Raw genomic sequence first — 24459 nt, forward strand, 5'->3', positions numbered from 1 at the left:
CCACCCCCCCCCCCCCCCTCTCTCTCTTTTCTGGTGAATTGTACTTTGATAATATGCCTTGCTGCGGGTATGTGCCCTGCAGTACTATCGCGTCCTAGATGTAGGTGGGTGGTAGGAAGGTAGGTAGGTAGGTAGGTAGGTAGCCCTTCGCTAGGTTTCTCGATTGACTTCTTCGGGGCCTTGGCTGAGGCTTATTCAGAGACGGATTGAGATACCTACCCATCTATCTAGATGGTATGTTGCTGTCTCTTTTGGTAAGACATCCGTGGGAGATTATAGCTTGTTCACTACACTTACATAAAAGTTTATACATACATATATATACTATATATATGCTACGGTATAGTACACCATACTAATCAGTACACCCAGAGTAGGTATGTAGATAGTAGATGATGGCCAGTGACAATACCTCATTCTCTCAGGCTGTATATTCTCTGTATCACTTATAACCGTACGATCGCAATACCATGAATGCCATCTCATCTCATCAGACCCAGTCAGTTATCGCTTCAGTTTGGATCACATATCTACCTATCTAAGGTATCTATCTACCTACCTACCTACCTACGAGATCTCATCGGAAATATATTCCTTTCGGTGGGTCATATCCTGGAATGGGTGTTAATTGAGTGGTAGTGTGGTAGGTCGTACAACATAATGAGGAAGTGGCCAATGGATGGGACGGAATTGGGTATGTGGAGATGAAGGTATCAATGAATAAGATGAATGTCTACGTATGTGGTGGCACTGAATCTAACTATAGTTACTGGTCTAGTGCCACATAGGTATAGTAAGTAGTAGTAGGTAGTAGGAAGTGCATTCCTGGTACGCCGCCGCTCCCGCCAGCCGTCCGGCCGGCCGTTCCTGCATCTGCTGAATTAATCAACTGGAATTCTGCTGTACCGTGGCACATGGTATGTGGCTATGTGGCTGCTTTGGAATAGGATATAATAGAATAGCTAGCTAGCTACTAGCTACTAGCTAGGCACATATAGCTACTATGATCACTGGTACCTTACTTGGTAGACACCCACTCCCTGACCTAGTACTTACCTATCGAATAGAGTACGTATTATAGTGAGGGAGGGTAGGTACGTCCGAAACTCAGCAGAAGAATGTCTGCACCACGTTCCCAGGTTCCCATATCCAGGAACACCAATAAGCATCAAAAGAAGCCCAAGTAGCTAGCCCCCTACCCATTCATACATAGCACGCGATCTCGGGATAACTTCCCTTCTCGGTACGAGACAGATACCTAAATCTTCAGGTAGCCAGAATACCTCTGCTTACCTCTACTTTACCTATGCCTATGTCTATGTCTGTCTATGTCTGTTGATGTCTGTCTATGCCTATGATATATATGTATGCCCTACACCCCAACCCAGTACCACCCATACCCCAGTTCCAAGACCATCTTGCTTCCAGCGTTCCGGGGCGTCCACTTCCACCAATGACACTGTTCTTGGGACAATAAGTGGAGACGAAGTGCCAGGTTTCCTGCATGAGGGGGAAAGTGTAAATCCATAGTGCGCATTCCTGGGGTTAGCTAGCTGTGGTGGGGAGTAAGGGAGAAGGATGTATTTTCCGGATTGTGGTATGTGGGGGGGGTTGGGGGATGGGGATTGGGTGGTATTTGTATTTGTTCATAGCTGGAGCTGGGGAGTTGGAAGTGAGTGAGTAAGTCAGTCAGTGAGTTAGTGCTGAGTGGGTAAGTATATACAGTGGGGGAATGGGGAATGGGGGAGGGGAAGGGGGAAGCATGTATATATGGGGATTGAGAAGTTGAGTTGGAGGTGGAACTGGAGGTGAAGTGGATGTAGAGGGTTGGTGTTGATGTGGATGTAGTAGGGATTTGGTTTGGTTTGGGTATTAGAGACGGGGAATATGTAATTGTTGAGATATACCGCAGATGTGATAGTACGTACTATGGGCAGGATGGGATGCTTCGGTGGTTATGTAGCGGTAGGAATACAATCTATATATATTGTTTCCCCGGGCGGGTTATCAAGTACTAGGTTCGTTCACCCAACAGTACAGAGCCCTCCTATATCTAGTTTTACGGTGTTAGCATGGTTGTAGACTATATCCAACTTCATATATACTCAGCCAGACATATCTGTTGGAGTGTAGTTAGGACAGTTGTAATATAGTTTCAGGGGAGATTTTGACGGTGATCAACCTTCTCATTCACCTGATACTTATATTTCGGGTTATACTTCGTACAATTATCCTATATTTTACCAGGCCGGCAACAGCTTACTTCTGCTATAGATATATACCAAACGATTAGTTACAGTTTGTTCCTAGAGTAGTATCCTTGCGCTTTGTTAGGGTCAAATCCAGGGGATGTTTATATTTTTGCTGGTTATCCTCTTCGAATAGCCGAGGGTGTGAAACCCAATATCATATGTTGATTTGGCATTATGTTGGTCTTGATACTGCGGCTACTATATATGTTCGTTGAGAGTACCCGTGTGTAGACTATAGTATACCCACCGCTTGGCAGGTATCTGACGGAATATACAGATGGATACGAATTAATTCGCGATTCCCGTATGCTTTTTCTCTCTCTTTTGAAATTAACGATCCTTAGACTGCCATCCCGATAATATAGCAGTCTGTTGGACCGAAACACCCTTCTGCAGCCATCCAATCACCATATCGCAACCCGAGGTGTTAACACCATTGTCCAAAGTACCTGGGACCTGAACCGTCACTACCAAGACCATCAAATTGACCCCCCACATCCATGGATGCTGTATCTGAAGAGCCAAAAGCTCAAAAAGTCGCCACCTGTTATGTCCCCGCAGGCTTCACTTCGCAGGCTTCTGGCTCAAGCAGTCTGTGCACAGAAAGCAACCTTCATGGACGGCAGCACCAGCTCCTATGAAAAAGTCTACCATTTCCGCATTTTCGTAGCCCACGGCATAGTGTACCGGCGGGTTTCCGAACCCGTCTATGGCGGTCATATCTGCCCCCCCTTCAACCAGTAAATGGGCCGTAGATGCTCCTGCGAGACCCGCGACAACGTGCATAGCCGTCTTTCCATCGATATCCTGCGCATTGACGTTGATGTGGGAAGTCAACAGCTGCTGGACAGCAGCGTGATTAGCCGCTTTTGCGGCCATATGGAGCGCTGTTTCTCCCCTGTTGTTAACAGAGACTATCGTGCTACCATCCATCCTATCCAAGAGCAGCTGGACAGTACGCGGATGGCCTGACATCGCTGCCCAATGTAAGTAGCTACTGCGGTCCTCTTTCAATTTGTTGATATCATTGCTGGAGTCGATCATCAGATGTACAAGCTTCAGATTCTTGTATCGATTGGATGCCTTCAGAATCATATGAATTGGTGTATCTCCTCGGGGATCACATATGTCGACGTCCGCATCTGCTTTGAAGAAGGCGCACAAAAGCTCATGGATCTCGTTGCTTTTGAAGGCAAGCTTGCACAGGTAATGCAGTATTGTAGGTCCAGTCCCTCTGCTCGCAGACAAGTTGATTGTGGTTTCGTGAGACTTGACCATTTGTAGAGCCCTTTCTAGAAATAGTAATTGAGGCTGGGTGGGAAATCCTTGGTACATCATGTGTTCGGCTTCAGTGCGAAAGCGAGTCTGTATAACTTCGTATAGGACTGCCGGCAGTTTGTGGCGAAGAAGTAATGAGAGGACATGGACCTGTATCTTGCGCCAATTGACGAGCTGTAACGCATATTCACCGGAAGCTGATATGCTGTCTCCATAATCAATGAGCAGCTGGACAAGAGGTGCTGTGCAGCTTTCCACTGCAGAAAGTAGTGGAGTATAGCCGAGTGTGTCTTGTGCAAAAGCATCATGACCTGCATGCCTCATTGCATTTAGAAGCAGCTTGGCAACTTGCGTATGTCCCCTTTGGCATGCCAGATGGAGAGCAGTACACCCAGATGGAGTCGTGCGAAATGGGTCTGCGTTGTTGTCAAGTAATAGTTGAACAGTAGTGACGCATCCTGCTTTAGCGGCCACATGTAGCATTGTGCAGTCTTCTTCGTTAAGGGTGTCAATATCCGGACCGGCACTCTTGATAGCCTGGATGAGTAACGTCGAGAATTCGGGCATATTGTCATAAATGGCGTCCTCAAAGGGTAAGGGCTGGCCTGCAAAGATGTTTGCCCCGGAATTGATAAGACATGGAATCATATCCCGGCGTTTCTCGGATATCGCGTTATACAACGGCGTTTCGTTATTCTCATCGCGCGCGTTGATATCTGCTCCCGCATCTATGAGGGCCTGCGCAACGTCTACATGTCCTTCAGATGCGGCAAGATGTAGAGGTGTCACAAAACTTTCGGCTTTTGCGTTGACATGAGCACCCCTGGAAAGAAGGATGTTTAACAGGCACAGGTTTCCGGCTTCCGCGAATTGATGCAGCAGGGTTCCATAGTTATACATGTGAGACACATTGGACGGATGCCCTTGAAAGTACTTGACCACATAAGGAGAGCTCCAGAGTTTCACTTGATCGAGGCCATAGCAGTAAGTACGTTGAAGATAAAAATCATAGAGTCGAGGGGTCAGAAGCCAAGCATATCGCTTTGCCGACTGGATCAGGCTGGCCAGGGATCGAGGTTCCAAGAACAGACCGATCTCCACCACGAGCTCGTTAGGGAGACAATTCAGGCTCATCTTGGACAGGGGGTGGGCAGAGCTCGGATGATGGTAGGTGGTTGAGTAGAAGACAGATCGCCGTAAGGGCCCCAGCCGGGGTTAGCAGTGAATTATCGATGCAGTGGATGTCACAGAGTCGAAAGATGTCAAATGCCCAGAAAGCCGGAGTTATCGGCGCTCGGAATCTTTGGTCCCGCCTCCGGACGCCCCAGAAGTACTTAAGTACTTGTGAGATATGGCATATGCTTATTAGGGCCCCTTCGATTGCGAGGATGGAAGATGTTTTCACGGATCTGCGTTCAGTCAAACGGACGTTACAGACTGACAAGCAGTATTGTCTCAGCGAATCAACTCCATGTCCGAAAGGTCTCATCGGTATCCCGAGGCGGTCTAGTGAGGACAGAAAAAGACGAGCTGCGGAACGGATAGCACCAACGAACCTCGTGTATCAAGCACCAGGCCTGGGCCTCAGTACCAGCCAATCGAGGATGTCGAAGACTTGGAAAGATACTTTTTTGGGGGATATCATCCTCTCCAACTCGGGGATCAGCTGAGTGATAGCCGTTATGCATTGATCGACAAGCTTGGATCCGGGGGATACTCGACTATATGGCTAGCCCGGGATCTACGAAGCGCCAAGTATGTGGCAGTCAAGGTTATTGCTGCTGATGCCAGTAGTAGCGCTCGTGAGGCTACTCTGATACGTTATCTGGGCAGCTCACCAGCTGGACCGGGGAGGGAGATTGTCCCACCACTGATGGACGAATTCTGTGTCTCGGGCCCCAACGGCGAGCACAGGTGTATAGTGACCTTCCCCCCCTTCCCGAGGATGAGTTTATTTGATGCCAAAGAGGCCTCGAAATTTGGCATCTTTCAGCCGAAAGTCGCACAATCAATTATTGCGCAGCTCATCCGTGGCGTCTCAGTCTTTCACACCCAGTCCATTGTCCATGGCGGTATGTGGCTCTACCCTTGTTCGGCTGATGACTGACTGACGTCCTTGTCAGACCTTCATCTTGGCAACGTACTCGTCAAGTCCCCAAAACCGATTGACAATCTTTCCACATCAGAGCTGTACGAAAGATTTGGAGACCCAGAGTCCGAGGCCGTTGTCCGCATCGATGGTAAGTCGCTGTCGAGCGGCGTACCCAGCCAGGTATTCATTCCCACGGCTGGCTTGGTGTCCCCAGCGACGAGCTTGTTCTTTACGAGGAGAGAATCGTTCTGAGTGACTTTGACGAATCTTTGAAGCCACGCGAAGAGCCCCGGTATTCCTCGAAAACACTTCCTCTCCTTCAGCCACCGGAAGCCTGGTTTTCGGACGAACCGCTCTCGTTTGCCTCGGATGTCTGGACCCTTGGGTGCACCATCTGGGAGATCTTTGGTCAACGGCCCTTGTTTGAGACTTTCTTCCCGATGCACGACCGCGTCACGATGGAGCAAACAACGAGGAGGGCGATTTAAGTGTGTCTAGGGACCATGATGGGAATCTCAGAAACTGGAAACAACGGTTCAGCTCTTCTATCCAGAAGCCTCGAGCCGAAGCGGGCTTCGAGGTTGTGACGGATGAAGAGAAGAAGGCGTTTGAGGCAATGCTGCGGTCGAGGTTGCGCTTCCGGCCGGGGGAGAGAGCCACAGCGCAACAAGTGCTGCAGTCGGAGTGGATGAAGGGTTGGGGGATACCAGCTCTGGAGCAGAGCTGGGGCGTTTCGATATCTGCAGGAGAGGAGAGACAAGAGACAAGATGAGGAGGTGTCCAACGCATCTCAGGAGGAGGAAAGAAGTCGGATCGGTTGTAAGTTGTATAGCTGTAAGCAAACAGCGCTAGCCCCGAAGCGGTCTGGGGCAGGCGCTAGGCCCAACCCGGTAGTCATACTGGGATGGGCATCATCCCTTGTAAGGTAACACCAATTGGATTTAACCACTTGTTATTTTGTGCGGTAGTCCGATATTCAGAGCATAGTACCATTGCACACTGCGCAATAGTGTGTTTTGGGATGGGGCATCGCTGGCCTTGCGAATGATGGCGGGTCGACTGAGGCACCCATCCGGGGATGCGCTAACCGGATTGGGCGATGGACTCTCAAATTTTCAAGACGCGGCATCTCTTTTGCATCTCCATCCCCAGCGGTTGTTGTTCCCCCCCCGACGACCCTGTTCCACTTTGATCATTGTTTGGGTGGGTATCTTCCGGGCAGTCGAATTCATCCCACGAATCCAACTGCTCTTCCCGAACAATGGCCCCCAACCACAAGCGGCGTCGCGAGGCCTTCAACGTCGACACCAAGCTGGTCGAGATCTATGAGGATCTCGCCAGCGAAAAGGATGAGATCAGACTGAAGGCGGCGCAGGCCCTGGTGTCTCAATTCACCTCCGACAAGAACCCCACAGATGAGCAGATCAAGAAGGCTCTGCAGAGACTCTTCCGTGGTCTCTGCAGCAGTCGCAAGGCCGCCCGAATCGGCTTCTCGATCGCTTTGACCGAGTTGCTCTCGCAGGTCTTCGGCTCTCCGCGGGACTCTTCGGAATTGAACGTCTCCACGGTCATGAACATCTGGGAGTCGCAGACAAATGCTACCGGGGGCGAGTCCGGCCAGGTAATACCTCACGAATATCTGATTGCAAAGAGGATGCTTACATTATATTGCAGGAACAACGTGACCATCACTTTGGTCGCCTGTTTGGTGCCGAGGCTATCATCAAGTCATCTATCTTGTTCAAGGCCGCTGTCCCCTTTACTGAGTGGACCAAGGTTTTGGATCTTGTGCTCGACCTTGCCCAGAAGAAGCCATGGCTCCGGGAGGAGTGTGGCTGGATCATCTACCGTTGCGTCTACGAGCTTGCTGCTCAGAAGGCCGACGCCAAGTTTGTGGAATCCGCTCTTGAACGCCTCTGCTCGAACGAGCTCGCCCGGACGCCGGAGGGAGTGGCCATCTGGCTCGCAGCCAAGGACTTGTTCTCGGATGCCAAGTTCCCTAGCAAGATCTGGAAGCACGACGACCCGCTGGATGCGCGGGAGAGAACCCAGCTGGCCAAGGTCATGAAGGAATCGTCTTCCGCTGATTCCGAGAACGGCCAGGGCGGCAATGCCAAATCCTCAGGAGTGTGGAACTCGAAGCTCCATTTCGCCTGGGACCCTGTCATGACCAGACTTGGCGATTCTTCCGCGAAAGAAAGCTCCAAGTCCAAGAGTTCTCGTCTCAGCTTCGCTGACTTCTGGACGGAAGTGGTTGACAGTAAGCCTACTGTATCTACTCTCGAAGAAGCTTTTGGCTAACCCAGCTTCTAGACGGACTTTTTGCCGCTGCCTCGTCCGATGAACGTAAATACTGGGGCTTCCTTCTCTTCAACAAAGTCATTGGCGAATATCCCCTGCCATTGGCTTCTCTTGTCTTCACAAAGAACCTCGTCCGGTGTCTGACGAACCAGCTCGCCGTTGAGGACAGATACCTGAACCGCATGGCCGTCAAGGCTGCCAAGGGCATCCAAACCCGTGTGTCCAAGGATCCCGAGTTTGCTGCCGCTTCCGTCAAGGGACTCATGGGGTCGTCCGGTGCCGTGAACTTTGACCAAGCCACCAAGACCAAGACCGTGGAAAAGATCGTGGTCGAGGCCAACTTGGGCGCTCTGAAGCAGATTGTCCCGCTCTTTGAGTCGCTCATCGCGTCCCCGGGCACGACCGACAGCAAGGCTGCGGCGTCAAGCCGCCAGTTCCTGGCCGGTTTGTTCCTAGCCATCGTCAGATCCCGGGCTTCCGCTGGCGATGAGGCCGAAGAGGGCATGCAGAAGATCCTGGAGAAGATCCTGTTTGTCTTTGTCCGGTTCGCCTACTTCAAGGACGAAGGTCGCGACCAGTCCGTCGTCCCCGCCCTGACTGAGCAGACCCAGGAGCTTTTCCGGAGCAGAATCAACTCGTGCATCAACAGTCTCATCGCTACCCCGAAGTACGCCGGTGTCGCGTACGCTGTTGTTCGCAAGATCCGTGACGCCGCCAAGTCGGAGGAGCACGGCAAGTTCATCATCAACATAGAGGAAGGCCCCATTCACGACTCCGTGAAGGGCGCCTTCAAGTCGTTGAAGAAGCTATCCAACATGGTAAGCCTCCCTCCTCAACCCAACTGTCTCTCTCGCTAACACTGCATAGGAGAAGGGTGAAAAGGCCGGCATCAATGCCTTCAAGCTGCTATACTCTTTAACAATCCTCCAGGTGTACAACGGTGACGCCGATGCTGCATCTATGCTGGAGGAGCTCGACTTCTGCTACACCAAGATCTTCGGCGACAAGAAGTCGAAGAAGGAAGAGACCTCCGACGCGTCCGACGCGTTGGTTGAGATTCTTCTCTCCTTTGCCTCCAAGCCCTCCCAGCTCTTCCGCCGCATGAGCGAACAAGTATTCGGTGCTTTCGCTACCAACATCACCGAAAACGGCCTGGATTCGTTGACCTCTGTACGTTCACCCACCCTTATCCACCCGTCATCACTAACACCTCCCAGATCCTCGAAGCGAAAGAAAGTCTAGCCGGCCAACAAGAGATGTTCGACCAGCAAGACGACGACGACGAAGAAGGCGACGAGTCGATGATGGACATCGACGGCGCCGACGACAGCGACGTCGAAGTCATCGATGCCGAAGGCTCCGACAACTCGGACTCCGACTCCTCCTCCGAAGACGACACGACCTCCAACAACGGCGACGACTCGGAAGAAGCCATCTTCGAAGCGAAGCTCCTAGCCGCGCTCGGCAACGCCCGCGCAGACGACGAAGGCTCGGGCTCGGGCTCCGACTCCGACATGAACGACGACGAGATGGAAGAAGTCGACACGCAGCTCGCAAAGGTCTTCAAGGCGCGCCGCGACGCCCTCGGCCAGAAGAAAGACAAGAAAGACGCCAAAGAAAACATGGTCAACTTCAAGAACCGGGTTCTGGACCTACTCGAGATCTACGTGAAGAAATGCCACTCGAAGCTGCTCGCCCTGGACCTGCTGCTGCCGCTGCTGCGTCTGGCGCGCAGATCCACCGTCAAGCAGATCTCCACCAAGGCCGGCGCCGTGCTCCGCGAATACACCAAGCAGTGCAAGGGCTCTGCGCTGCCGACGATCGAGTCCGCCGAGCCCGTCTGGGAGCTCCTGAAGTCGATCCACGCGGAAGCGAGCCACAGTGGTCCGCCGGCGCATACCTCGGCGTGCAGCCAGGCGAGTCTGCTGGTGGTGAAGACGCTCGTGGCGCACGACAAGGATACCATTGCCGGCATCGTGGATGTCTATGCTGATACCCGCAAGGCGCAGCTCCTTAGCAAGAAGTGCCATGTGCAGGCGTCGTTCTTCTCGGACTGGAACAACTGGTGTGTTTCTTTTGGAAAGCAGACGAAGAACTAGACCTAGAACTACCTAGTTGAGCTAGTTAGTTACTTAGGTAGATGATGCTACTTACTTACGTACACACGTATCTACAGAGTCGGGATGAAACCATCCATCCCAAGTCGTAATATATCCATCCCTCTATATCCGAACTGGATCCAACCGTAGATATACAAGTAATAGGCTGGCATCCTCCGCAATTGATGCGTCGTCACTCATACAGTCGTTTTTTATCCGCCCACCTCCCCTTCATCCCACTAACACATACATACACATTATACTTCCCTCGACAACCCCCTTCAAAAACCAGTAATATACCGATGGGACTTCGTCTCCTCCAAAACCTCAAACCGCATCCCCACCTCAATATCCCCCTCATTGCGGGGGGCACTCAACATCCCAAAACACGGCTTATACTTCATTCCCTCGTCGACGCGACGATAACTCATGAGCGTATCCCACGGCTGCTTTCGATGCTTCTCCGCCGTATCCGGCTCGACATTCGGCACCTGACACCGAGCACACCGAGCACACCGAGCCACGATATCCAGATCCAGATTCAGATCCAACCCCCCTTCCCTTTCCTTATCCCCCTGCGCACCCGCCCCCGCCCCCGCCCCCGCCCCCGAGCCTGTAATCCTCACGACCTTCCACTCATCCTCCGACCAGGGCACATCGCCCTTGACGACGATATTGGGCCGAAAACGCTCGATGGTAATCGGGTCGGCGCCGTTCTTCTGTAGCCGGGAATTGAGCTCCGCCATGGACGCCTCAGAGGCGATGAGGATGGGATGCACGTCGGGGAAATTGGTGCTTTGTTCGCGGCCGAGGAGGCGCGGGTGGCCGTTTCCTTTGAGGATGCGGGGCGTGGGGCCCTTGTAGGCGAGCGCGACGGGACGGCCCAGGAAGGCGCTGAAGAGGGTGTTGACTTCGGGGCCGTAGATGTAGCCGTCTGTCGTGGTGTCCCAGATGGTTACCTGGGCGAGGTGCGTGTGGGAGGCGAGCCAGGTGGGGGTGGGGTGCGCGGGGATGGAGATGGTTTGGTTGTAGAGGGAGGGGTCGGGGATGTTGGTGTTGGCAGTAGTGGTGTGGTTGGAGCTGATGGAGAGCAGGAGGAGAGATCCGTCGTCGCTCAGCGCGGTATTAATGAGCGTCATCTGCGGGATCTGGCGGATGGTGAGGAACTCGTGGGTTGTTGCGTCGACGAACATCCACCGTCTGTCGAGGTCGAGGCCGTGCATGCGCAGCTTTGTGCGGGGGATTTCGAGCCCCCGGCATGATTTGATCGGGTAGATGCGCAGGGAGACGACTTCGCTGGTGCTGGTGGGTTTGGGTTTGGAGTGGAGGGTTTGGAGGAGAGAGGATTTGTGGAGTCGTGTCCAGCCGGAGAAGCGGGGGAGGAGGATGGGGAGGGATATGAGGAGGAGGATGAAGAGGGGGAGGAGGGTGGAGGTTTCCATTTTGCCGATAGTGGGTTAGAGCTCGGTTTTTTTTTTCATTGTTGGTTGGGAGGGAGGAATGGAGGAAGAAGAAGGAGGGAAAAGTGTGGAGTTGGAGAGTTGGAGAGAGAGAGAGAGAGAGACTAGAGAGAGATAAGGGATCCCGAGCAGATCCCGCATTCTTATGTCATCGACTCATCCCCGTCCAACCCATGGGCAGGGTCGTTCGTGCAATGGACGATCCATTATGGATTGAAGATCATTGCTTGTTCGATATATCAGTGATGTTATTCCGGTGAAGCTGTCAGATTCATGTGTACTTTGATGTAGGTTTGGGTTTCCTTGGGTGGAAGGGTTGCTTATTATCACTGCGGAAGGGACTCTCTGCTCCAATTGAAATATTCATTAGTGCCCGCTTGTGGTTTCCATGAAAGCTCGCGCACACATCAAACCATGTTTCTAGTGTACCTAGGGAGTGAATTTGATAGATATGGGAGTATGCAGATCCTATATGCGGGTTCCATATTAATTCGTGCAGGAAGCTGAGATAAGCGAAGATCCATTGCTTCTTGGCTGATGAGACCACAAGGACAGTTCACAGAGCCTGTGTTCAGTGGCAGTATTCTGAAAGCATATAGCACTGAATATCTCTGACACCATTAAAAATGCATATACAGAACCAAGTGATGATGCAAATAAAGTCAATCCAGAACAACCGCCACCAGGTATCCAATTCAATCGGGTGGCGTGGAATGCAAATATATGGAACGATCATCGAAGCTTCAAAAGAGACTAAAAAGCAGAATCAAGGATGGGATTGGGATAATAAATGGAAAATTATAGGCCAGTCCCAAAATCATCCCAAGAATGATGCGCCAGAGCAACTAAGCTTTGCTCCGACTCCAACTCGTCGTCAGGGCCTTGATCAAGGCGATGGCAACCTCCTTTCCAGCCTCGATGTCCTCATCCAGACATGACGCAGGAACGTGGAAGAAGACCACGCTTCGATCCTGGCCCTCCTGATACGCCAGTGCTAAGCTGGCGTAGAAGATGAACTCGCAGAGATAGCGGCCCGCATCGGTCGAAATCCGGACATCTTTTCCCGGAGAGCAAAAGGACTTCCACGCTATTAGGAAATCATCATCCGGCACATGCGGAATCAGGTGCTTTTTCCCGGAGGATGGCGCAAGTGATGTCTCGGAGTCTCCCGCGGGCCCAGGCTGGAGCATGGGTGGCAAGTCAAGCTCCCTCCATAATCTCTCGCCATCTTCGTAGCCTGGCTTGCCTTTGACGTCGGACATGAGGTACGCATCTCGATGCGCCTTTGTCTCCACGGAGTAATAGTGCCTCATCGCTGCTATCCCCATATGGATGATGATGTCGGGGCGTCGGCCCCCATGCGCCTTGACATAGTCGCCGATGATGACGGGGAGTAGCGTCCGGACGCTCGAGTAGGCAACGGGGACGGGAGCAGGGTGGACATGGATGGAGACCCTACGAGGGGCGGCATCGGAACCTTTCGATGGGGGAGGCGAGAAAGTAAATGACGGCGGCAGAGATGAAGCTATCAAATACGAGGCGTTGACTAGATTCGATTTGAACGGCTAGTATCGGGGAGAGGATTCACAGTGAGTCGCAATCCGGAAGCGATGGACTGGAGATGTAAAGACCAAAGATGACTTACACCGAAACCCGTCAGGAGAACAGAGATTTCCTCTGGATCCGACGCAGATAAGGGGGGGTCTACAGGTGCTTGCGACGTCAGCGACGACACTCCAGGCCCGTAGTCTCCCATGATGGCCGGCCGTTGCGACGGAGATAAGGGCTGATAGAGCTTATTTCAAGGGAATGGAAGGGTAAGTTGAATCTGCGGGGAGGTAGAGCTGATTCCCAGGACGAGGGAGGTAGGATCGCACGTTTCCAGGCCACCGAAGTCGAGTAATGCAAGTTGAGGTGATGATGTCGAGAGGAGGTGCTCGATGACCCCCGCGCTAGCCCGCCCGCTTTAGGTTTGGGTCGGATCCGGATCTGCAAACAATCAGGAAGGTATAACCCGGTTACACATGATGCGGGCTGTCACTCTACTGATTCTTATTCCATTCTCATCACTTAGGATTGCCCCCTTATTGATCCAAGCATCAAGAGCTATTCACAACAGAAGGGACTGGCTGCAACAAAGCCTCGGCTTAGGCTCTCAGTCACGTGGGCGACACGTGCAGCAAGTCCTGTTAAGAAACACATGATAAGAGCCCTTCTATAGAGGCAGTGGCTCAACAGAATGAACTTGAGCAATGTAAGTATGGATCGATCTTCTTGTGTTAGGCTATTGACCTTACCATGGCCCATAATACATCTCATCGTACTTGAACATCCCCAGAAGCGCCTCCAGCCACACCCCGCTTGCTTCCCCACACCGCCTTCCTAACCGGAGGAGCCCTCCGCCTTCCCAAACAAGACCAATCTCCCACATAACCAGCTCTTACCGTCAAAGCTATGGGATTCTGCCAGATCTTTCCTTTAACCGAGAAAGCGGGGAGCGTCAAACGGTGCGGGGTAAGCAGGCCGGGTGTGCACAGTAATCAAGCGCGGTGTGGCCGTATCGCCGCTCTATTTAAGGCTGCTTTGGGACTTGAACCGCGATTGCTCCCAGGCAACCTCAGAATAAAGCCAAGCCAACACTCAACCACGGTATATTCCTCTTTGGACCTTGTCCAGAGACATCGCGTTTATCCGAATAGTACGGTGTTAGTCATCTCCTCATGAACACTCATTCTAGTGACCGGTCTAAGTATCTACATTGACTTTGGAGACGACAAGGGCGACGCAAGTCCAAATACTGCTCTAGAGATGTTGGCATCGGTATGAAGTTTATTAAAATAAACAATCAAGAGAGGGTATACAGCAAACAAAGAACTGAACAGATGACGAAATCTCTCAGAAAATGCCACCACTGAGCACACTATGATAATTCATAAACACGATTCGGTTCTCGGTTCTCGAGCTCATACCTCGTCTTACTCCTCCGGCAAGCCATTGAGGCATCATCACTGGATACTTCAGGTAGTTCCTGTTTTCGGACTGGCTTATGCCTGCGTCTCCGACAGAAGAACCATGTAGCTAACGCGATAATCCCGATTGCTGCAACAGAGCAACAAACAACAATTGCTATCTTCGTGCCATCAGAGAGCCCGGAGATGATACTTTTGTTCTTAATACTGTGGGCTGTTGCTACCACGGTCGCATTGGTCGCATTGGAACGGGAGCTGGCTGGAAGCTCCGTCCAGTATGGCATCCAACTATCTTCCCAGCTACTCGAGCTCCCACTGATCGTGGTATCGGCGACTTCGATGGTGGTTGGGGTGGAGGCCCCCATGTTTGGCCCCGGCGCCTGGCCAAGGAACCAGTTTTTCGTCCCGGTGCCCCGGTTGACCCCGACAAATGCTGCTTGGAGAAAGGCCCGACCAAGCACATAGGTACCATCAGTCCCCATGCACGGGAAGTAAGGCGTTGGGTTGTCGACAAGCGGAGTATCCAATGTCAGATTCAGCAGGGCGAAAGGCACTTTTATGGTCATATTTGCGTCGTTGAGAAAATCCTTCCGGAAGGTGAAACCGAGGTAGGTTGACGCCGTCACAATCTGGGAGTATTTCTGGTCGGATGTGCTCCAGAAGTAAAGGCCATAGTCGGATTGGTAGGTGACGGGCAGCTCGGAGGCAATGGCGTCGCAGGTGCTTTGGGGTAGGTAGATATACGGATCGGGAGGGCTAGCATAGACCGTGGTGCCATGCGACAGGGAGGAATTGCTTTCGCTCAGGAAGCCAGTTTTGTTGGAGTATGGCTAGGGAGACCCGCCGCTGACGACCCCAATGGCTATGTCGAGTAACTGGATTGGAAACGAACCGCTGTCGTACGCCTGTGCAGAAACATCGCCAAGGACACGGCTGCGATCGTAACCCCCGAACAGCGCAGAGCCCGATATGTCGCAGTTCACGGAGCCAATATGCAGGCTGTAGGAGCTTGAAGCAATGGTACCTTGGGAATAGAGGTAGCCGTCGACGAGGCTGGTGTTGATCGATGGCTGACCAGGGTTTTGGAAGGACTGATTGATACCGGGACCGCCAAAGGAGAGAACTCCCACCTCAACTGGGTAGTCCTGACCACCTGGGTATGTCTGATAGATGTTAGATATTGCGAACATGCTGACATTGGGGACTCTAGAGCCGAAGAGATCGATGTAGTCGAAAGCATAGAGCTCCTCGCCATAGATGGGGATTGCATCCGCCATTCCCATGGCATTAAGCTGTCCAGGGCCGCCATTGATTGACAAACAGCTGGATGGATGAATTGTCACACGTTTCGGACGCATCGTTGTCGAACAAGCCGGCCTGGTCGGCATAACAAATGGAAGAGAGTGTTTTATTGTCACAGGTCGATGTTTGAAGAATCTGACTCTCCCAGGAACCTCCTGGATACAATGCGATGTCCTGCTCCGGGGTACCGATCACGACAGATACGGCGTGCCAGGGCCCGTCGGGCCCAAAGCCTTTATCCGACCACCTGAGAGCATAGGGGGAGCTACCAAGAACAGCGTAGACAGCACTCAAGACAGGCAAGAAAGAACAGGGTGAAATCAGAGGCTTCATTGTAGGACAAAGATCCTGAGGAGCCGAATACCCGAGATTTGGATTTGAACTGGAATCCCGCGGGGCCGAAGTGCCACAGCAGGCCAGATTAACGTGGGCTGTGGGAACCTACGACATGGACCAGCGTCTGCATAAGTACTTAAGTGGTCTGTTATTGAGAGGCGGGCCTGTCTGGCGTCAAGGCGCCTGATAAGATCCCATCAGCACCGTTGAAATAACTGGTTCCAACCAGCCAGCACGTTGCTAGTATTAATAGTCCGTACAGAGTCCAGGTAGTGGCAATTCCTTCCTTCCTAACGAGAACGGTGTGCTTTTGCATTAATGCAACATAGAGTTACAAATCCGCCTCTAGCTCATCCCTCCAGGTCGGATTTGTGGATCTCTCTCGAGTCACCCGGCGGCAATACCCGTAATCTAACTTGTCCAGGGTTTGGGCCCACCTTAATCTCATCCCTCGACTCCGTGGAGTAGATAGGGACCGCAGGCCCCAGGAACCGCTCGGACTTAGTGCTGCCCGGGCACCTCAACAGAATTCCAGCCCTGGGCGGCTAACGAGACACCCTAAGTCTAGCCCGCCAATAACTGATCTTTCAAGCGTCAGGGACAACATTCTAACCCCACCTCCCACCTACCAGCTTTGGGGAGTTAATCTGTCTGGCACAGGTCATAAGGCGAAGGGGTATCGCCCCGCTGGTATCAGACAACCCGAGTGAGAGGCCGAGATTACCAGATGGCTGGCCAATGCTTATAGCCAGTATGAGGATCGTCCTGGCTAATGATTCCACTCAGCTGTCACTGACAACTTGAACCATAACCTGACCCCTCCTCGGGCCAATTTAAGTGGTCGGACCATGGCTAGGAGAGACCCTTAGACTGTGTGGCCCTATGAATGCGCCTAATTGGTAGACTCCTACCAAGCACTAACGCTTCCCATTCTCCAGCCAGCCGCAGAAAGTCCGACAAATCAACTGCGGCGCAATGGTTTATTTAGCGCTGCCCATACCAACACAATCCCCCTGCCCATAACATCAGGAACACTTTTCTTTGTCCAGATCCCTGTACCCAGTGGTAGCCTATGACTATGCCCAAACGAATTCTTCTAGTTGGGTCTGTTCTTTCACCCTTTTCATCTTTATTCACTTCCTCCTTCGTCATCCTTATATCTTCGGTGGATATATTCCCAGCTCTTCTTGACACCTAAGCTATGGGCAAACGCTATGTGCAAGATTTCTATGTTGATCCACACTCCGCTTTACTGTTCCACAAAATGGACTTGGGTCTAAAACACAGAGCGGTGCGAGTGCTAGGCTCACGCGTCTTTCGTGTAACCGGCATCGTGATCTTTCTAATCGCCTTCTTCGTTACACTCATGCATCTTCCGATGAACACCCTTGGGAATGAGTACCACTTTAGTTCTCCAGCCCCGAGTCGACCTGTCAACGAGCAAATAAACCCCGCCAGCCCGAGCTACTATCTGATTACCGACTGGTCCCGCTTCGCCTACGTGCAGTATGTCACGAACACAGCCTATCTCTGCAACTCCGTCATGATTTTCGAAACGCTGCACCGTATGAACAGCAAAGCCGATCGCCTGCTGATGTATCCAGCTGGGTTCCCAATAGAAGGTGACTCTGCGGAGAGTATACTACTTCGAAAAGCCCATCATGAATACGGAGTCAAGCTGGTGCCTATCGAAGTGCAGAGCAAATTTGAGCTGGGGCGTGACTGTATGTGATGTCCACATGGCTTCCACTTTCAGGGGAATACAAGGTTCATTATTCTTTTTTCTTGATACTGACACTACGCTCAGATACCTGGGCAGAGAGCTATACCAAGCTTCTCGCATTCAACCAAACCCAGTACGACCGAGTCCTTAGTCTGGATTCCGACGCGACAATCCTTCAGGCACGTCACTCCAATCCCTCAACGTCATCGACATACCCAGCTAACTCGCATCTCCTCCTAGCCCATGGACGAACTATTCCTGCTTCCTCCCTGCCCCATCGCAATGCCGCGAGCATACTGGATGAACCCCGACGATCGCGTCCTAAGCTCACAGATGATGCTGATCCAACCATCGACATTCGAATTCAACCGCATCAAAGAGGCCATCGAGAACGCCAGTCTCAATGAATATGACATGGAGATCGTAAACAACCTGTACAAAGACAGTGCGCTCGTTCTTCCCCACCGATCGTACGACCTGTTGACGGGCGAATTCCGGGCCAAAAACCATTCCTCGTACCTGGGAAACCCGGTGGAGACATGGGACCCTGATGTGGTTATGAGAGAGGCGAAGTTTCTGCATTTCTCGGATTGGCCGGTTCCAAAGGCAAGTTTTCGTTTTCCTATTCTCGTCTCGGGATAGTTATGGACTAATAAAATGCAGCCCTGGATCCAAGCACAGGAGGACACAGTTACAAACAACCAGCCGGAATGCAACCTTGATTCTGAGACAGACGATAAGAATTGCCGCACGCGCGATCTGTGGCTGGGCTTTTACACTGATTTTGCGCAGAGACGAAAGGTATAGTCGACTCCTGCCTTGGAGGAATCCCTTCGGCGCACTAATGTGGCGCAGGACGTCTGTCGAATGTCGTTGAAGAAATCGCACAAACGATCTTCAGATGAACGTCCGGAACGGTCACCTGGGATTTATGAGCCGACATTCTGAATATGGTGATCTTGTATTCTTTTTGTAGATATTTACATGTACTTGGTACCCAAGCGGTAGCATTCACTTGTTACATTTGGACTTGGATTGAGATTCACTATTTTTCGAAGGAACCAGATTCTCGAGTATCATAGTAATAAGTTAGCCTGGTTGTCTTAGAAGAAAATCTCACATTGAGCCCATCATTCGGCATCTGTCTATGATTAGAAAAGCCGACGGAATGGAAGAAGTCGACGCCAGTGATTGACCCATCCGAAAGATTTCGGAGTTAATGGTATATGAGTGTCGAATTCAGGGGCTACAGATGGCTTCGGAGATTTATATAACTCGTGATCAGGGGCACAAAGTCTAGATAGGGGATATTCCATCCTATTATGTCTGTTTCATTGGGTATCAGGAGCCAAAACAGCTGCCCACACGCTACGGCATGAGGTTCGGCAAACCGCTATCTTGCACCATCCAATCCGAGACCTATTCAGCAGGCCTTTCTAGTTATACTTCAGACCAAACCAAGAACTCACTGTTTGAACAAGACCTGGGGGTATGATGTAACTCCATCAGACATGCCCCTGGTGGCTTCTTTGTTCCCTGGAAGTAAGAAATCAGCGAAAGGCTATTTGCTGTATATAGCCAATGTCAGGATAGTGTGCCAATGATTTGCTAGGGTATTGAGATGATTTGCCTAATTATTCCATATATCAGTTTCAAATCACCCCTCCTATTCTCCCTGGAAGAAACCCCCTCCCCCTAAAGCAAATCAAATCAACCTGCATAAATAGCCTCACATCCTTCGCCATATCATCCACTACTCTCACACCATCAATATCCAGACTACCACACCCTCCATCCTCTACATATCCACCCAATCAACCCATCTACTATAATCCTCCCCACCACCACCATCAACCAACATGCACTCCAAGTTCCTCGTCCTGAGCTTCCTCGCCATGATCGGATTCGGCCTTGCTGCCCCTACACGCCAACCCGAGCACGGGACCGTGCCCACCCTCGTCAATGTCGACGCGCACCAGGATCAGATCTATGACCACGATGATTTCAGTCACCCCGGTAGCCAGGATGCCAACACCGACCGTCTCATCAATGTAAGTTGTCGTCGAGTTGATAACCTCCTGTTGGATGCTATGGAGAAATACTTGAGACTGACTGCTATCCAACAGGCCCCGGTCAAGCCCGCTAAATAAGGGATCCCATCATACCCTCTACCAGGGCATCCAGGTTGGACTTTGTCTATTTTCGCATTGATAGAGGAAGAGAAAAGAAGAAGATGTCGGGCTAGCATGCTAAGGGGTTTCTGTGTTAATTTTCGATGTTGTGTACCTATTCTTGAAGCTTCGTGCCGGTTACTGTCGTTTGGCTAGCCCAAAGGGCATCCATCCATCTAGGTGGGCGTCGGGTTATCTGGATGCGGTCGACTGTTGTTTTTTTTATGCTCCTTGATCGCAGGATTCAAATTTAACCAATGCCCAAATCTGTTGGAGATTGGGGGATATGAGTATTAATTTTTTGAAGCTTGAGAAAGGGGTGACACACGTCATATTGGCCCCTTGTAAGTCGAGGTGTCGGACTCTAGCGGTACCGTAGTTTTATGTCCAGGAAAGGGATGCTGGGGAAGACAGATCAGTTGCGACGGGGAAACCCGGGATGGATTCACAAAACAAGCATATTTTTGTGTCTTGGTAAGCTTGCTTAGTTATTTGTGCAGTCACCGACATTGCAGTGGTGATGGCAGCCCCTCTGGTTTCCTAAAATGGAAGGTACCCGACTCAGTCACGAGTCCGACGCGGATTGGGCGGTGGCCTTGACGTCTCGAGACACTCTTTCGTCGCGTCTTGACTCTTGCTTCAGACCACTCTTCTCGTCTGCTATCTCGAATCTACTCTTCACATCCCTCCTTCCAAGCGACTCCGAAGGTTGCACGAGATTTGTTCTATGTCCCCCCGCTCTATGTCATACAAAGCTCAGACACATGCCGTGATAATGCCGCTATCCTACGCTTGACATCCATCCGCAGCGTGTGACGTGGGTTGCGTATATTGAAAACGGGTACCCATGCCGAATACTAAAATCTTTAGTCTCGCAGTCCTCACAATCGTGGAAAGGCCTTTATCGCGCTACAACGTGTGATGCAAAATTGTGGCTCATTATGAGTAGGTCTTTGAACTGGGGTCGCATCCTGACGTCCATTTTGGCTATGATGTCACAGGGCCCCAGATGATCGAAGGTATGCATCTACTTTCTTGACTAGAAGATCCATGTAGAGAGCTAGAGGCGAGGACCGCATTGAAGGCAGGCTTCGGAGTATATAAAGAGAATGGCTGATACAAGATCCATGACATGTCTGAAGCTCGGCAGTGGATAATCACCTCTTATTTACACCGACACCGATCAACTCTCACCGTGGAGTCGACCGCTTCGGTTGCATGGTACTCCGTGCATGCACTGGCTATTTATCCACTCGAGGGTCCCTTGTGCTTCCGGACTCGGGTAACCCGGGATGGGATGGATTTTGGGTGGGTATTGGTTGTCTCTTGGTCAGTGGCACCGAGCTAATTGGAAATAGGTTCGCCTTCGATGATGTGGCATTCTCAGAAGGGAAAGTGCCCCAGCTACCATCTGGTCAATTTGTTACATATCATCGGGAACCGAGCGTCCGGACACAATCAACATTGAACTGTGCATGATGCCACGACGACTTTAACACGAGCCTCTGTTCTTGTCTCTAACAAGGCCACGGCCTTATTGCATTGCGAAAGTATATGCTTCCAGGCTGAGAGGCAGCGAAAGCAACCTCCAGAAACTTTTAGGATGCGTTTTCGGGGTCCATTACATGAAAACCATAGCAGTGTTGGTTTTGAGTCGATTTCAGAGAAGTGCTGCACTCAGCCCCAATGGGCTGCCCATTTGACAAAGAACTCTCATGCCGATTGATCTCGAGCCCTGCGAGTACCCCTGTTGAAATATCGCTCATTGGTCGCAAGATGAACGTCTATCAGGTTCGGGCCAACACGATATCCTGAATGGGCTTAGTTGGACCAGGAACAAGGAAATCAGCGAATCACGACGGGCTTCTTCACCATTAGTGATGCAGTGTCGATCATCCTTCGGGTTATCACAGGAGTCTCCTGGAGCATACTTATGAATGGAACTCGATTCGAATACGATAGGTCATCATTGATCCCCAATCTTAGGTGCTTCAAACCGAGCGGAGTCGCACGTGGAAGTCTGTCGACTATGGGATGGACCCCAACCATGGATACACTACCTACAGAGTACGTCCATCCGACATTCCTGCTTGGGTAACCATGGCGTCAATCATTGGCCTATCATAGGATCACTTCAAGTAATGAGTGACAGGATGATCTTATGCCCCGCTCAGCTCGGTTGAGCTCCTGGTCCACTCTAGGTGGCAATGCTCCGATGCCTCTGCAGTCTAGGCTCGCAGTTGCGTTTCGCTTTGCAGACCCCGGACATCATCTGTCACGTCGTATCGAGCGTATTCAATGTTCAGTTGTGATGGAGAAGGTTATGGGCACCACAGATTCTGGCTTTCCGCTAGGGCTCTACTACAATGTCCCCCCTGGGCGCACGAGATATATAGTCCAAGATCCACAGCCGTGGCTTGCCCCCTGCCTCTCAGAACATTTTCAAAAAGCCTTCCTGACATCATGGCTGTGGTACTCGAGTTACTGGAAAGCCGGCACATTTTGCAAGGCGTCGCAGTGGTTTTGATGCTTATAATTTTATCGAACTTCTACCATGAATTAGTGAAAGATTTACCCTATCAGGAGATCCATCTTGTCGGGAAAGGGAGATGGGAGATCTTGAGCACCAAGGCCAAACAGCGCTTTGTGAAATCGGCAAGAGAGCTTGTCGCAGAGGGATTTAGCCAGGTAAGAGATGAGCTTCTCCCCACAGCTCCGTAATTTTTGAGTAGAAGCTCACTAGCCGAATCAAGGGCAGAAAAATGTTCCAAATTGTCTCTGATGCCAATCTAACGATTGTACTTCATCCTAGCTTTGTGGATGAGATTAAGAATCACCCGCACCTTGACTTCAAGAAATTTCTTAGGAAGGTATGATGTGACTCGAGTATAGATACCTTCAACCTAGGAACTTACACCTATGGAATAGAGCTTTTTCGGGTCTACAGTCCCAGGACTTGAGCCGTTTGACGGAGTGGACGAACACGGAATTATTCTGGAAGTGATCAATAAGAATATCACTCAAGGGCTCGGTAAGTTGAGGTGATCATGATGGAATTGCGAATATTCTCGTTTCTAACATATTTCAACAGACAAACTGATCAGCCCGCTTTCAAGGGAGTCGGCCATGGTCCTGAGAGAGAAGCTTCCAGAGTCCAATGGTACGTATCTCATATCAATGGCAACCTCTCGTCTGACAAATGGGCCATCTGGTAGAATGGGTGGCTTTGGCCTTCGCACAAGAGATTCCGTACATGATAGCTCGACTGTCATCTCTTGTTTTCCTGGGTGAAAAGTTATGTCGTGACAAGCAATGGTTAGACGTTTCCGTCAACTACACCATCCACGCATTTTTTGCTGCGCGAGACCTCAGACTCTATCCATCAATCCTCCGTCCATTGGTACATTGGTTCTTGCCATCAACCCGCAGGGCCCGAGAAGACATGAGAATTGCCGCTGGAATAGTCGATCACGAGATGGAACAACGAAAGCTTATCCGGGAGGGCAAAATCTCGGAGAAGCCCCCGAGGACTCAGGAAGATACCATGGACTGGGTGCGCCAAGTGGCTTGTGGACGGCCAATAGACGCTACTCGAGTCCAGGTGGGCTTTTCTATGGCAGCAATCCACACAACGTCCAATCTTTTGACTAATATCATGTACGACTTGACGGCCTACCCAGAACACATCCAACCCCTAAGGGACGAGATTGCAGCAGTAATCCATGAAGACGGTGTCTTGAAGAAGAGCAGTCTTACAAAGATGAAATTACTGGATAGCGTCCTGAAGGAGGCCCAGCGAATGCATCCAGTCGGCTATGGTAAGACTTTGACATATCATCCTTCTTCACAAGCCCCCATCATCTGACGTGCTTTTCAAGCCTTCATGAACCGCGTCGCGACAGAGCAAATCACACTCTCAGACGGCACCCGGATTCCGAAGGGTGCCAGTGTGGCCATTTCAGCCCACAACCTCGAGGATGAATCCATCTACCCCGGCGCAAGCACCTACGACGGCTTCCGTTTCTATAGAAAACGACAAGAGCCCGGCCAGGAGCACCGTCATCAGTTCGTCACTACCAGCCCGGAACAGTTTGCCTTTGGGCACGGCGCACACGCATGCCCGGGACGCTTCTTTGCAGCCAACGAGATCAAGATCTTCCTTATCCATTTCCTCCTGAAGTATGACTGGAAGTTTGCGGACGAGCGCACGACGCGACCGGCCAACCTCACAGTCGGGCTCGAGTCAATATGCGATCAGACGGTGAAGCTGCTGTTCAAGTCAAGGCAGCCAGAGGTTGATGTCTCATGATTTAACGAAAGAGGTTCCCCCTTTAGCTGTGTATATACTATCCTGTGCTACCCCAACCAGCCCAGTACATATGTATATCCACACATCCAAGCACCGCAGAATCATAAACAGAAGTAAGACACAACCCGACGAATCAGACACTTCTGCCCGTCCGTCCCCTCTTCCAA

At 51.3% G+C, this 24459-nt stretch overlaps 10 protein-coding genes across 10 annotated transcripts; 6 read left to right on the forward strand and 4 right to left on the reverse strand.

Moving 5' to 3' along the window:
- Positions 1 to 2452: 2452 nt before the first annotated feature.
- On the reverse strand, positions 2453 to 4754 carry BO70DRAFT_363127 (ankyrin repeat domain-containing protein). Its single transcript, XM_025543488.1, has one exon. It carries the CDS (start codon positions 4662 to 4664, stop codon positions 2817 to 2819), a length of 1848 nt encoding a protein of 615 aa, XP_025398178.1. The 5' UTR covers positions 4665 to 4754; the 3' UTR covers positions 2453 to 2816.
- Positions 4755 to 4913: 159 nt separating this feature from the next.
- BO70DRAFT_388077 (kinase-like protein) lies at positions 4914 to 6457 on the forward strand. Its single transcript, XM_025545957.1, has 4 exons — positions 4914 to 5039; positions 5076 to 5602; positions 5654 to 5802; positions 5844 to 6457. The coding sequence occupies exons 1-4, from the start codon at positions 5002 to 5004 to the stop codon at positions 6108 to 6110; spliced, it is 981 nt and encodes a 326-aa protein (XP_025398179.1). The 5' UTR covers positions 4914 to 5001; the 3' UTR covers positions 6111 to 6457.
- Positions 6458 to 6779: 322 nt separating this feature from the next.
- BO70DRAFT_60221 (DNA-directed DNA polymerase POL5) lies at positions 6780 to 10163 on the forward strand. The gene is made up of 5 exons (XM_025548580.1): positions 6780 to 7243; positions 7297 to 7882; positions 7936 to 8741; positions 8791 to 9093; positions 9141 to 10163. The coding sequence occupies exons 1-5, from the start codon at positions 6884 to 6886 to the stop codon at positions 10020 to 10022; spliced, it is 2937 nt and encodes a 978-aa protein (XP_025398180.1). The 5' UTR covers positions 6780 to 6883; the 3' UTR covers positions 10023 to 10163.
- On the reverse strand, positions 9971 to 11552 carry BO70DRAFT_338704 (MOSC domain-containing protein). The gene is made up of 2 exons (XM_025541216.1): positions 10649 to 11552; positions 9971 to 10588 (listed from the first exon to the last, which is right to left on the reverse strand). Exons 1-2 carry the CDS (start codon positions 11462 to 11464, stop codon positions 10304 to 10306), a joined length of 1101 nt encoding a protein of 366 aa, XP_025398181.1. The 5' UTR covers positions 11465 to 11552; the 3' UTR covers positions 9971 to 10303.
- Positions 11553 to 11854: 302 nt separating this feature from the next.
- Positions 11855 to 13411, reverse strand: BO70DRAFT_363130 (putative pyroglutamyl peptidase type I). The gene is made up of 2 exons (XM_025543489.1): positions 13128 to 13411; positions 11855 to 13047 (listed from the first exon to the last, which is right to left on the reverse strand). Exons 1-2 carry the CDS (start codon positions 13236 to 13238, stop codon positions 12328 to 12330), a joined length of 831 nt encoding a protein of 276 aa, XP_025398182.1. The 5' UTR covers positions 13239 to 13411; the 3' UTR covers positions 11855 to 12327.
- Positions 13412 to 13996: 585 nt separating this feature from the next.
- Positions 13997 to 14576, forward strand: BO70DRAFT_363131 (uncharacterized protein). The gene has a single exon (XM_025543490.1). The coding sequence runs from the start codon at positions 14405 to 14407 to the stop codon at positions 14558 to 14560; it is 156 nt and encodes a 51-aa protein (XP_025398183.1). The 5' UTR covers positions 13997 to 14404; the 3' UTR covers positions 14561 to 14576.
- Positions 14561 to 15734, reverse strand: BO70DRAFT_397494 (uncharacterized protein; the record flags this gene model as incomplete). Its single annotated transcript, XM_025546708.1, has 3 exons — positions 14561 to 14608; positions 14676 to 15174; positions 15355 to 15734. The coding sequence occupies 3 exons, from the start codon at positions 15732 to 15734 to the stop codon at positions 14561 to 14563; spliced, it is 927 nt and encodes a 308-aa protein (XP_025398184.1).
- A 1428-nt stretch (positions 15735 to 17162) lies between these two features.
- BO70DRAFT_363133 (nucleotide-diphospho-sugar transferase) lies at positions 17163 to 18886 on the forward strand. Its single transcript, XM_025543491.1, has 5 exons — positions 17163 to 17813; positions 17897 to 17991; positions 18053 to 18418; positions 18476 to 18613; positions 18668 to 18886. Exons 1-5 carry the CDS (start codon positions 17291 to 17293, stop codon positions 18758 to 18760), a joined length of 1215 nt encoding a protein of 404 aa, XP_025398185.1. The 5' UTR covers positions 17163 to 17290; the 3' UTR covers positions 18761 to 18886.
- A 785-nt stretch (positions 18887 to 19671) lies between these two features.
- BO70DRAFT_430163 (uncharacterized protein) lies at positions 19672 to 20034 on the forward strand (the record flags this gene model as incomplete). Its single annotated transcript, XM_025548137.1, has 2 exons — positions 19672 to 19863; positions 19939 to 20034. The coding sequence occupies 2 exons, from the start codon at positions 19672 to 19674 to the stop codon at positions 19960 to 19962; spliced, it is 216 nt and encodes a 71-aa protein (XP_025398186.1). The 3' UTR covers positions 19963 to 20034.
- Positions 20035 to 22446: 2412 nt separating this feature from the next.
- BO70DRAFT_294135 (cytochrome P450) lies at positions 22447 to 24292 on the forward strand (the record flags this gene model as incomplete). The annotated part of the gene is made up of 6 exons (XM_025539466.1): positions 22447 to 22671; positions 22737 to 22853; positions 22912 to 23014; positions 23075 to 23143; positions 23199 to 23801; positions 23862 to 24292. 6 exons carry the CDS (start codon positions 22447 to 22449, stop codon positions 24290 to 24292), a joined length of 1548 nt encoding a protein of 515 aa, XP_025398187.1.
- Positions 24293 to 24459: the final 167 nt, after the last annotated feature.

Source organism: Aspergillus heteromorphus (genome assembly GCF_003184545.1).
Source record: "Aspergillus heteromorphus CBS 117.55 chromosome Unknown BO70scaffold_17, whole genome shotgun sequence".
Taxonomy (NCBI): domain Eukaryota; kingdom Fungi; phylum Ascomycota; class Eurotiomycetes; order Eurotiales; family Aspergillaceae; genus Aspergillus; species Aspergillus heteromorphus.